This window comes from Piliocolobus tephrosceles, chromosome 19, assembly GCF_002776525.5.
Source record: "Piliocolobus tephrosceles isolate RC106 chromosome 19, ASM277652v3, whole genome shotgun sequence".
Lineage (NCBI taxonomy): Eukaryota > Metazoa > Chordata > Mammalia > Primates > Cercopithecidae > Piliocolobus > Piliocolobus tephrosceles.
In genome coordinates, this window is record NC_045452.1 from 3,135,059 (window position 1) to 3,145,830 (window position 10,772).

The 10,772-nt window shown below is 65.6% G+C and overlaps 3 protein-coding genes across 12 annotated transcripts; 2 read left to right on the plus strand and 1 right to left on the minus strand.

Moving 5' to 3' along the window:
• The first annotated feature begins 6 nt into the window (after positions 1–6).
• SEPTIN5 (septin 5) lies at positions 7–8,733 on the plus strand. 8 transcript variants are annotated; one of them, XM_026449006.1, is made up of 12 exons: positions 7–40; positions 196–206; positions 5,025–5,124; positions 5,232–5,315; positions 5,539–5,662; positions 5,744–5,878; positions 5,973–6,090; positions 6,192–6,293; positions 7,044–7,140; positions 7,226–7,361; positions 7,641–7,743; positions 7,840–8,733. In XM_026449006.1, the coding sequence occupies exons 3-12, from the start codon at positions 5,112–5,114 to the stop codon at positions 7,894–7,896; spliced, it is 969 nt and encodes a 322-aa protein (XP_026304791.1). In that variant the 5' UTR covers positions 7–40; positions 196–206; positions 5,025–5,111; the 3' UTR covers positions 7,897–8,733. The 8 variants fall into 8 exon arrangements, with proteins under 8 accessions (XP_026304791.1, XP_026304790.1, XP_026304792.1 ...); XM_026449005.2 differs by having other exon boundaries at positions 5,025–5,121; positions 5,229–5,315; XM_026449007.1 differs by lacking the exons at positions 7–40; positions 196–206 and adding an exon at positions 3,243–3,997 and having other exon boundaries at positions 5,025–5,121; positions 5,229–5,315.
• On the minus strand, positions 5,839–9,266 carry LOC111526720. Of its 3 annotated transcripts, none has more exons than XR_002726476.2 (3): positions 8,635–8,772; positions 6,633–6,770; positions 5,839–6,374 (listed from the first exon to the last, which is right to left on the minus strand). XR_002726476.2 is itself a non-coding variant. In XM_023192574.2 (2 exons), exons 1-2 carry the CDS (start codon positions 8,983–8,985, stop codon positions 6,765–6,767), a joined length of 357 nt encoding a protein of 118 aa, XP_023048342.1. In that variant the 5' UTR covers positions 8,986–9,266; the 3' UTR covers positions 6,386–6,764. The 3 variants fall into 3 exon arrangements, 1 of the variants encoding a protein (XP_023048342.1); XR_002726477.2 differs by having other exon boundaries at positions 5,839–6,377; XM_023192574.2 differs by lacking the exon at positions 5,839–6,374 and having other exon boundaries at positions 6,386–6,770; positions 8,635–9,266.
• Positions 8,858–10,204, plus strand: GP1BB (glycoprotein Ib platelet subunit beta). Its single transcript, XM_023192573.1, has 2 exons — positions 8,858–8,993; positions 9,274–10,204. The coding sequence occupies exons 1-2, from the start codon at positions 8,984–8,986 to the stop codon at positions 9,888–9,890; spliced, it is 627 nt and encodes a 208-aa protein (XP_023048341.1). The 5' UTR covers positions 8,858–8,983; the 3' UTR covers positions 9,891–10,204.
• The last annotated feature ends 568 nt before the right edge of the window (positions 10,205–10,772 follow it).

Below are 10,772 nucleotides of genomic sequence, written 5' to 3' on the forward strand. Positions count from 1 at the left end.
AGCACAGGCCTGCGGTACAAGAGCAAGCTGGCGACCCCAGGTGAGCCCGGCGCCTGCCCGCGTGCCCGCGCGCGCCTTTGTCCCCGCCGCCCGCGCGCCTCTCACCGTGTCTCTCCGTCTCTCCCCCGCCCGCCGGCCCGGACCCGCCCGGAATCGGACCCGGACCCGGACTCGACCCCGACCCCGACCCCGCAGAGGACAAGCAGGTACGTGCGCGCCATCGCTCCCCTGCCGGGAGACCCGGCCGGCTGTCACCCATTGTGACACTAGCGCCGCGGGCGCCCAGGCGCGACCCCGCCCCCGCCGGCCCTCACCCAGCCCTGTCGCGATCACCGATTGTCAGCCGGGCAGTGCCGCCGCGCCTGGGGCTGCAAAGGGGAGGAGTGGGGGCCCTGGTCCCCTGACCACCGTGCACTCCTCCCTAGGATGGGGGGATGGGCAGAGTGTCCCCCTCCCAGAGGGCCAACGCCAGCATCTCCTGCTGACCTGGCCTGTAGGCCATGAGCTGGGGGTCCTGGGTGAGGCCATGGTCATGGAAGGCCGTGCTGGGGGAGGGGACTCAGGCTCCATCAGCCAGCGCAGTCCCTGAACAGCCCCACAGCAGAGGGCCTGTAGTCACCCCACACCTCCCCTGCACCTTCATGCCCCCTCCCTCCCCACACACAAATTCGAATGTTCGGGTCTGCAGCAGGGCCTCTTCCCCAGATTGGGAACCCCCAAGGTCTGGTCTGAGTCATTCTTGGTGCCCACATGGGTCCTGGGACCCCGTGGGTACAAATAGGCTTGTGGCTTCTCAAAAGGGTTGGCCTGGGCCCCGCCCTCCAGGAAAGCAGGGCTGGACAGGAGGCTGGCCTAGACACTAGGTGAAATCCAGCCTAGCTCAGGGTTAAACAATGCTGTGAGACCCCTGGAGTGGGGTGGGGGCTGACAACCAGGGGGGCTCGGGGGGCGGGGGGAGCTCTGCTGGTGGCCTCTCTGGCTTGAGCTCAGCCATCTTTGGAGGAGTAAAGAAGAGCCCAATTCTGGTACCAGGTTGGCATTGGCAGCCCCCATCAGGGATGGAGTTTCTCAGGAGCCATGGATGCTGAGTAGGACTCCAGAGTCCTGGCCCAGGGTGCAGCAGGCAGGGCAGGAGGGCTGGGCAGGGGGGCTGGGAGCTGGGGGAATCATTGGTTGACCAGTGCCATTCTCCTGGAAGGGACACACCCCGCCCAAAGGTGGATGAGGCTCTCTGGGAGGGGCTCCTTGAGGAGCCAGGCTGGGAGCTGCCTCCCCGTCACAGCAGGTCAGACAAAGCCTGAGATGCAGGAACACATGCGTCAGGCTATTGTTTGAGGGAGATGGAAGGAGCTGAGGCTGGGAGACCCAGGAGATCAGGCCCCCGAGGCTTCTCCTGGGCCTGCAGGTGTCCCCAGCTTGACCCAAGGGCACTCTGAGACCCTGGGCTCCAGCCACTGCTGTTCCGTGCAGCCAGGCTCTCTTGCCCTTTACTGCAAGGTGGGGATCCCCTCCTGCTGAGGTGCCCATCCTTTGAGGTCAACTGGGAGTCCACCTCGCCCCATCCCAGGCCTCCAAGCCCAGAGGAAGAAGGCACTGTACGGCCAAGGGAGGGAGCCCCGGAGCAGGAGCCAGGTCAGGTGTCTGGGGCGACCAGTGGGTCTGGGGGAGCTGGAAGTACATGGCAGCTTCCCTGCTACCACAGTGGTTAAGCCTCAGCCTGTCGAAGCCTTCTTTTTGTTCTTTGAAAGGTGGCTGTAGAGGCATTGGGGGAGCACCGTCACTACCCTCTGTGCCCCCGCCTCCTCACAGGCAGCACCGGTGGTCTCTTGGCCCTGGCTGCTGCTCCCAGAGCTGACTCCGGTGATTCTAAGAGTGGAAGTGCCTGAGAGGCTGAGGCACTGGGAGGAGGTGGGCGCAGCTGTGTCATATGGCTCAGGAAGCCCTGGGAGTATCTTTTGTCACTTGAGGACAAGAGAAAGGGGATGGTAGGTAGGGCCCCTTCCTTGAGGCTCCCCCAGGGAATCCACAGGCCCTGACTGGGCCCAGTGGGTGGCAGGGCAGGTGGGTTGAACGCTGAGAGTGAGATTCTTGCCCTCCTGACCTGGGCCTCCCCAGAGCCTGTGCCTTACCAATGGGGAAACTGAGGCAGGCAGTCTGAGAGCCACACACTGTTAGATACCTCCTAGCCTTAGGCCTAGGCCCAGGGCTGTCTATCTTCCTGGAGATGCCCTGGGCCCAAGATGCCAGCCTGTCTGGGTGGGTGCTGGGCTTCGAGGTGTGGACCCTCAGAAACTGGGTGGGACTCAGCCTGGAGGCTTCCTGCAGGTCAGGGCCATGGAAGGCTGGGGCCAGTGAGGAGGTTTTCTGGCAGCAAGGACTGAGGGATGCACTGGTAGAGCTGGGGGGCCTGGAGCCACCCCCTTTCCCTGGGATGAAAGGCTCTCCTGTTCCCAGCTGTGGGCCTGCCCCTCCTCCCCAGGTGCCAGCGGCTTCCAGGCCCCACAACAGGACCAGGGCCTGGACAGGCAGTGGAGGAGGTCCGTCAGCCAGAAGAGCCTAAGGGAGGGCTGGTGGCGGGTGGGGTGGGGCTGGGGCCTCCAACTTCTAATGTTCTAACGTGCAGGGACTGGGCCTGTCCAGTCCTACCCTGGAACTTTTCCAGGCCCCATGTCCTGCTCTGCTGGGCTTGACTGTTGGGATTCTACTGGGGTCATGGAGGTGGGTGGCCCACAGAGCGGAGCTCAGGAGACCCCCGCAGTCCCTGGAGTAGCCACATGGGAGGGAGGCCTGGTTGGCAGGAGCTCCCAGTCCCTCCAATCCTGTGGGTCAGAGCTGATGAAAAAGTTCAGAGGGCAAGGGAGTGTCCACGGAAGCACAGGGGAGATGGGTCTCATCCCACCCCTACCCCTGTCTCTGAGGGCAGGGCCACCTGGGGGCTGCAGGGCAGCGCATGGGTGACTGGTGTTTATTCAGCAGGCTGGCGGGGGCTTCCAAGTCTTGCAGGGACCTCCAGAACTCTGGCAGCCTGCACCCTTCCCTTCCCTTCCCTTCTGTCCATCCTAAGCCTCCTAGGGGGCGGGCGGGGCTGGACTTCACAAAAGGTGGGCTCTGCCCTCCTCCGGTCCCCCGAATGTCTTGGGGCGCCGCACCGGGAAAGAGTCCACCAAACACACATGCACACACCCACCCACCCACACGCGCGCACACGCACATACCCAATGCACGCACTCACACGCGCCTACACACACGCGCGCACACACATGTACACACGCACATGCACGGGCACACACGCAGGCATTACACACACACAAGCATTACACACACCCCCGCATGGACGCGCACACAGAAACACGAGCACACACACGCACACACGCACGCACAGGGGAGGTCAGCCCCAAGCAGAGCTGGGGAGGAGTGCAGGGCGCGGCGTGTCTGTGGGCGCCGTGACGCAGCCGGGAGGTTTTCGGGCAAGTCTGCGAGAAGACTGCGGGCCCTGAACGGGGCGGGTTCCCGCGCGGTTGCGCGTGGGTCCCGGGAGCGGCCTCTGGCGCCCTCTGGCGGGCGGAAGCCGCGCAGCACCTCTTGGGGTCGGAACGCGCGGCCGCTACCGACTCCGGGCCCGCCCCAGCCCGCGTGCAGGACCCGATCGTCCCCTTCTGCTGTCCTGGAGCCCGGACTGAGGCCCCGGGGGCGCGGCGGGGCTCCCGGTCCACGCGAGCCACGGCCCGTCAGCGCCTCGGCTCAGCCCTGCCCTCCGCAGCCGCTTTCGGGTGGCTCCGCCCGCGGCCCAATTTCCAGGCGACCGTTTCCCGGCGACGGCGGGCGGGGCCGTCTCTGCCGCCCCCCGCCGCGCGCTCCGCGGGCGCCTGCGACGCCCCGCCTCTGGCTCGGGTGCGGGAGCGGGGCCTGCCCGGGCTGCGACGCCGCCACAAGTCGGGGCCAGTCCGCCCAGTCAGGGGGATGGCTCGGGCGGCCTCGGGGGTCGACGATCCCCCGGGTGGGCGACGTGCCCTGTTCAGGCCTCACTTCCCGCGTCCGCAAAACGGGGCGGAGAACGCAGCCTAAGGCAGAGCCGTGCCAAGGTCCCTCGCTGTCGCCGGGCTCTGGTGGCCTGACCGGGCCGGGGGTCCGAGCGCGCCCGCGGGCCCGCGGGGGTCGCCGCGATGGACTCGCTGGCAGCGCCCCAGGACCGCCTGGTGGAGCAGCTGCTGTCGCCGCGGACCCAGGCCCAGAGGCGGCTCAAGGTGCGTGTGTGGAGAGGGCGGAACGTGGGTCTGTGACCCCGCGGGCCCCGAGACTCGGCAGGGGCCCCTATCCCCGCGCGCCACGGCCCGCCAGCGCCTAGGCTCAGCCCTGCCCTCTGCGGCGGCCTCGGGGGTCCGCCGCCCCACGGTGGGCGATGTGCCCTGTCCAGGCCTCACTTCCCGCGTCCCCAAAACGGGGCGGATAATGCGGCCATGGGACCCCTTCAGGGGCCCCAAGGGTCTGGGGGGCTGGGCGCCTGGGCGCGCGGGCGGGGTAGGCTCGGCGCCGCCGTCTATAAATAGGCGCTGCTCCGCCGCCGCCACTGCCGCCGCCCCCGCGGCTGGATCCAGGCCAGGTGGGGCCTCCCACCCCTGGCACTCTCCGGAGGAGTGAGTGTCGAGGCCCCGAGCTTCTCCGGATTATGGAGGGCCTTAAATGTGTCCCAGGGGTCCCAATCCTGTTGCCCTCTGCCCGAGGAGGGAGGACACCGGCCTGTGCCTGCTGTAGCCTGACATCTCCCCAAGGGACACACACAGCCTCGGTCCCTACAGAGCCCTCCCTGAGGTTGGGGCCAGGGGTGTCCTCTTCTGCCACCCCCTGGCCTGCCTTCTTATCTCTAGGCTTTTGCCCATGGGCCCTTCCTTCATTTTTGCCAGTGAAATGCCCCACCCTGGGAACCGTACCCTCTGCTGTCTCCTCATCCTGCATTTGGTAAGAGACAGGGTATTGGGCTTCCGGAGAAACCTTTTTGTCCCTAACCTATCCCCCCCTGCCCCCAGGACATTGACAAGCAGTACGTGGGCTTCGCCACACTGCCCAACCAGGTGCACCGCAAGTCAGTGAAGAAAGGCTTTGACTTCACGCTTATGGTGGCTGGTGAGTGGGCTGGGCTCCTCAGGGGAGTGGCTGGGGTCCCTGGCCAGCCACGCTCTGTCGTTGGAGCCCCAGACCTAACCCAACTCCTTCTCTGTACCTGTGTGCAGGTGAGTCAGGCCTGGGGAAGTCCACACTGGTCCACAGCCTCTTCCTGACAGACTTATACAAGGACCGGAAGCTGCTCAGTGCCGAGGGTGAGTGGCCCCCAGGAGGCCCTGGCACTGATCCCCAGCCCCCTTCCATGGGACCTCTCTAAGGACTCCCTTCCAGGTCTAGCTCCCACTGTTCTGTTCTTGCGGCGTGGGTCCCCCGGGGGGAAGGGCCAAGGCACCAAGATGGATGAGGACAAGGGTCCTGGCTGCCAAGGGTGAGGGGCTGAGGGTTGGAGAGGCCCCTCCAGTGGCCCCTTCCCCGTAGAGCGCATCAGCCAGACGGTAGAGATTCTAAAGCACACGGTGGACATTGAGGAGAAGGGAGTCAAGCTGAAGCTCACCATCGTGGACACACCGGGATTCGGGGATGCCGTCAACAACACCGAGTGGTGAGTGAGGCCTACTGAGAAAGGCCCTGCCTAGGCGGCCACAGCACTCCAGGCCTGGCCTCACCTCCCTCCTGCCCACAGCTGGAAGCCCATCACCGACTATGTGGACCAGCAGTTTGAGCAGTACTTCCGCGACGAGAGCGGCCTCAACCGAAAGAACATCCAAGACAACCGAGTGCACTGCTGCCTGTACTTCATCTCCCCCTTTGGGCATGGGTGCGTGGCTGTCCTGGGGCCAGACTCGGGAGTACACCCCCTTACAATATGGCCCCTGGCTGTGCCTGTGCCCACACTTGGCTGCTCTCGGCAGGCTGCGGCCAGTGGATGTGGGTTTCATGAAGGCGTTGCATGAGAAGGTTAACATCGTGCCTCTCATCGCCAAAGCTGACTGTCTTGTCCCCAGTGAGATCCGGAAACTGAAGGAGCGGGTGAGCTTGCCGCAGCACAGGGGCCTGGCCAGGGCCCTGGGACTGAGGGTACAAGGGGGACTTGACCAGCCTCAAATCTGACGGCCCTTGCCCCACCACAGATCCGGGAGGAGATTGACAAGTTTGGGATCCATGTATACCAGTTCCCTGAGTGTGATTCGGATGAGGATGAGGACTTCAAGCAGCAGGACCGGGAACTGAAGGTGAACATGCAGACTGCTGGGGCAGGGCGATGGAGGTGGCGAGGGGCAGAACCAGAGGGCCTGGTCTCCTTCACACTGGGCCTGCTGGAGGAGGGCAAGGTCAGCCCAGTTGGGGGCAAGAGTCATTTGTTCTAGGAGTAGAGGACCTGTACCCCCTTCATCCAGAACTAGAAGGCAAACATCACCATGCTTGGCTGGGGTGGGTCATGTGGGCCCCACATGGTGCTTGGCAGATATGGAGCACTTGCCCAGATCCAGAAGTGCAACAGTGGGCCAGGCCCCCAACCCCAACCCTCTTTCCATGGGTTACCAGAGGAAGGGGCTGGCCCAGTGGCACACCCTGGTTCCCAGATTTCTGAACTCCAGGGTTGGTGGCTTCAGGTGCCCCAGCAACTCGAGTGGTGATGATGGAGACCATGCCAGGGGAAGGTGGCCATCAGGGCAGGGGCATCAGCATGGGGAGACATAGGCTTAGCCCTAGGGAGGAAAGGGGCAGCTGGAGGGTGTGGTTCTTGATGAGGGAGGAGATGAGGGTGGAGCATGCCTGGAAAGGCCCTGGCATGTGAGCCGCATGGGCTCTGTCTCCAGCCAGTGGCAGAAAGGCCAGAAAGGGGCAACACCAGGATCTCTTTGAGGAGAGGTCGTTGATGGTGATGCTGGAGGGGTGCCCTGGGAATTACATGCCCGTTTCCCATCAGTAACCCTGCAATTATCTGACCGGGTGTGAGCCCTTCTCCCTCCTTCCCCCAGGAGAGCGCTCCCTTCGCTGTTATAGGCAGCAACACGGTGGTGGAGGCCAAGGGGCAGCGTGTCCGGGGCCGCCTGTACCCCTGGGGGATCGTGGAGGGTGAGTGGAGTCTTGGGGTACCAGGTCTGGTGGGGGAATGCTGTCCTAGGCTGGCGCCAGCCCACCACCCACTCCCACCCCGCAGTGGAGAACCAGGCGCACTGCGACTTCGTGAAGCTGCGCAACATGCTCATCCGCACGCACATGCACGACCTCAAGGACGTGACGTGCGACGTGCACTACGAGAACTACCGCGCACACTGCATCCAGCAGATGACCAGGTGCGCTCCCCCTCCTCGAGCCAGACCTCACCCCTCCGGCCCCGCCCACGTCTCCATAACTGAGGGCCCGTCCTGTCAGCCCACCCAGGCTTGAACCTTGCACGATCCCCCAAATCGCCCCCCCCCCCCCCCCGCCCAGAGTCTGGTTTCCCTAGAACCAGTCCAGGGCTGTGAGGGCTCCGGAGGGCAGGGCCTCAGCAGTAGCGGGGATGGGCCAGGCATCGCCAGCCCACGCTGAGCCTCCGGGTGGCGCCGCCCCGTCCATCCCTTCCCCCGCAGCAAACTGACCCAGGACAGCCGCATGGAGAGCCCCATCCCGATCCTGCCGCTGCCCACCCCGGACGCCGAGACTGAGAAGCTTATCAGGATGAAGGATGAGGAAGTGTGTGGGGCGGTGGGGGTGGCGGAGGCGGGCGGCAGGGATGCGCTCCAACGGTGCTGCTCACCGGCCCGGTTGTCTCCGCCCACCCGCCCGCAGCTGAGGCGCATGCAGGAGATGCTGCAGAGGATGAAGCAGCAGATGCAGGACCAGTGACGCTCGTCGCGGACACACCGTCGGTCTCCGGGACGCCCTCCCACCCCTGGACCCCAGACCGGACTGTTCCCGACCCGGAGACGCGGGGCCACAGCCCCCAGCTGACCCTAATTTATTCTCAGCACCACCCCCTCCCAGGTCATTCGTATCTGCTTCCGAGGGGCCTGGACCGTAGCCCCCGCCCAGCTGGCCCTCTCTGGCCTTGGGGGATAAGGAGCCAAGTTGGGCGGGACTTCAAAGATCCGCCTCTCTTGCCCTTCCCCCGCCCCCAGACGGTCACACCACCCAAACTGCAGGCCCTGCTCTAGCAGACAGGCAAACCTAGGCAGAAGAGAACTCCCAGGGTTCTGGGTCTGTTCTCTGCCCCAGTGCTGCAGAACGGACTTGGGAGCCCTCCTTTGCCTGCTCCCGCGGGTCACCCAGCAAGTGCTGAGACCCCATTTTCTGTCAAGGCTGGCCGGGTCTTCCCTTAGCCCCAGAAGCCCAGCGGGCAGGGTTGGGCTGAATCACATGGGAGCTCTCCAGACTTAAGGACGTGAGAGGCTGCAAGGAGGGCGGGCCGTGACCACCCACACCCCTTCTCCACAGCCCGGCCTGACCTGGAGGACCCCCGGGGCACTGGGCGGTGAGCCACCTCCTGGCAACTCTCGGTGCCGTCCCCTGCCCTTGCTCGAGGCCTCTTCTCCCCAGCACAGCTGTGGTGTGCGGGGATCCCGAGCCTCGGCCTCCTGATCTTACCACCCGCATGATCCCTTCCCGCCACACGATGCTCCGTTTTGTTCCGTTGTGAATGCCGCGTCCTGTCCTGGTGACAGGAGAACAATGTTGGTGAACGTCGCAGCGGGTGTCCGAGTGCTCCGTGTGCCCCTGAGAGCGGGTGGGAGCGGAAGCCCGGGCGGCCTGCGGCCTCCGGCGATAGTGTGCTATCTGCCGCTGCAGCACGAGTCCGCGCGGCCTCTGGGCTATTTCTGGCCGGGCCGCAGCACTGTGGTCTGTGCGGGCGTGGCGGGGGCGGGAGCGCCTTATCGCTTGGCTCTCCCGCCTACGCGTCCCGCTCCAGAGTAAGCTGGGCTGCCGTCTTCTAGCCATGGGCTCCGGTGAGTCTGGAGTCCGGTCGGGTCCCCGGCTGCACCCTAGGCCGACCCGGGTTGAGAGGCGCTCTGGTCCTTTGGCTGCAGCTGGGAGAGACTTGGGTCAGACTTAGAGGGAACTTCCAGCCGGCGTGCGGGTAGTCAGGGTGGAGAGGCTGGCGGGCTACCGGGACGCCGGGCATCGGGCTGGATGGAGCCGGGCCGGCGCTCTGGGGCTCTGGGTACTCAGAGACCTCGCCCAGGTGCCCCGCCGACCGCCCGGCTCACTGCGGCGCTTCCCTTGCAGGGCCGCGCGGGGCGCTGAGCTTACTGCTTCTGATGCTGGCGCCGCCGAGCCGCCCGGCCACAGGTTGCCCGGCGCCCTGTAGCTGCGCGGGGACGCTCGTGGACTGCGGGCGCCGCGGGCTGACTTGGGCCTCGCTGCCGACCTCCTTTCCTGTCGACACAACCGAGCTGGTGCTGACCGGCAACAACCTGACGGCGCTGCCGTCGGGGCTGCTGGACGCGCTGCCCGCGCTGCGCACCGCACACCTGGGCGCCAACCCCTGGCGCTGCGACTGCCGCCTTGTGCCGCTGCGCGCCTGGCTGGCCGGCCGCCCAGAGCGTGCACCCTACCGCGACCTGCGTTGCGTGGCGCCCCCAGCGCTGCGCGGCCGCCTGCTGCCCTACCTAGCCGAGGACGAGCTGCGCGCCGCTTGTGCTCCCGGCCCGCTCTGTTGGGGGGCGCTGGCGGCGCAGCTTGCGTTGCTGGGCCTTGGGCTGCTGCACGCGTTGCTGCTGGTGCTGCTGCTGTGCCGCCTGCGGAGGCTGCGCGCCCGCGCCCGCGCTCGCGCTCGCGCCGCCCTCCGGCTGTCGCTGACCGACCCACTGGTGGCCGAGCAAGACAGAACCGACGAGTCCTGAGGAGAGAACCGGCGCGTCCTGAGGAGAGAACCGGCGCTGGGCAACGCGGACCTGCAAACTCGACAGGACGCTACCCGAAGGGCCCTCGCGCCAACCTGGACCGGTCTCCGCCTCCTCTGCTGTCCAATGTCTCATACCCACCCCACCTGCAGGCCCAGACCACGTGGGACAGAACTCCTGCCCACCCTACCCCGAGGGAGGCGAACCCACACCTCCAGGCTTGGGAGGACCATGGGGCACAATGCGGTCCAGACCCTGCCGGCGTCTCCCCTCCAAACTCTGGTGCTGAATAAACCCTTCTGGCCTTCTCTGCACGACTGACCTGGAAATTCCCCTCGCCAAACCCAGGAAAAGTCCCCAGGAGGCGGTTCAAGGGGACACAAACACTTCCTCACATGCCCACCCTAATCTCAGGGGCAGACAGGAGTCAGTGGGTGAACTCTCCCCTTCCAGTCACACTCCCAAAAGGCTACATGGGAAGGCATGAGAGAGATGCTAAGTGATAACTTGGGGGCCAGCGAGGACGCTGTGGGGACAGTGAGGACCCTGTGGGGGCAGTGAGGACGCTGTGGACACAGTATGCTGTGGGGACAATGGGGATGCTGTGGAGAGTAAGGACGCTGTGGGGACAATGAGGACACTGTGGTCAGTGAAGACGCAATGGGGACACTGTGGGGGCAGTGAGAACACTGTGGATGCGGTGAGAATGCTGTGGGGTCAGTGAGGACGCTGTGGGGACACCGTGGGGACAGTGAGGATGCTATGGGGACAGTGAGGACACTGTGAATACAGCGAGGTGGCTGGGGGGGCGGTGAGGGCGCTGTGGAGATGGTGAGGACCCCGTGGGGGCGGTGAGGATGCTTTGGGGGTGGTGAGGATGCT

Bases quoted from the DNA above. Each gene is read 5' to 3' on its own strand.
- SEPTIN5 (XM_026449007.1), top strand. From the start codon at position 3,275: ATGCACGGGCACACACGCAGGCATTACACACACACAAGCATTACACAC. The intron at 5,316-5,538 runs GTGAGTGGCCCC...CCTTCCCCGTAG, and splicing joins GAAGCTGCTCAGTGCCGAGG to AGCGCATCAGCCAGACGGTA. The intron at 5,879-5,972 runs GTGCGTGGCTGT...TGCTCTCGGCAG, and splicing joins ATCTCCCCCTTTGGGCATGG to GCTGCGGCCAGTGGATGTGG.
- LOC111526720 (XM_023192574.2), bottom strand. From the start codon at position 8,985: ATGGCTAGAAGACGGCAGCCCAGCTTACTCTGGAGCGGGACGCGTAGG.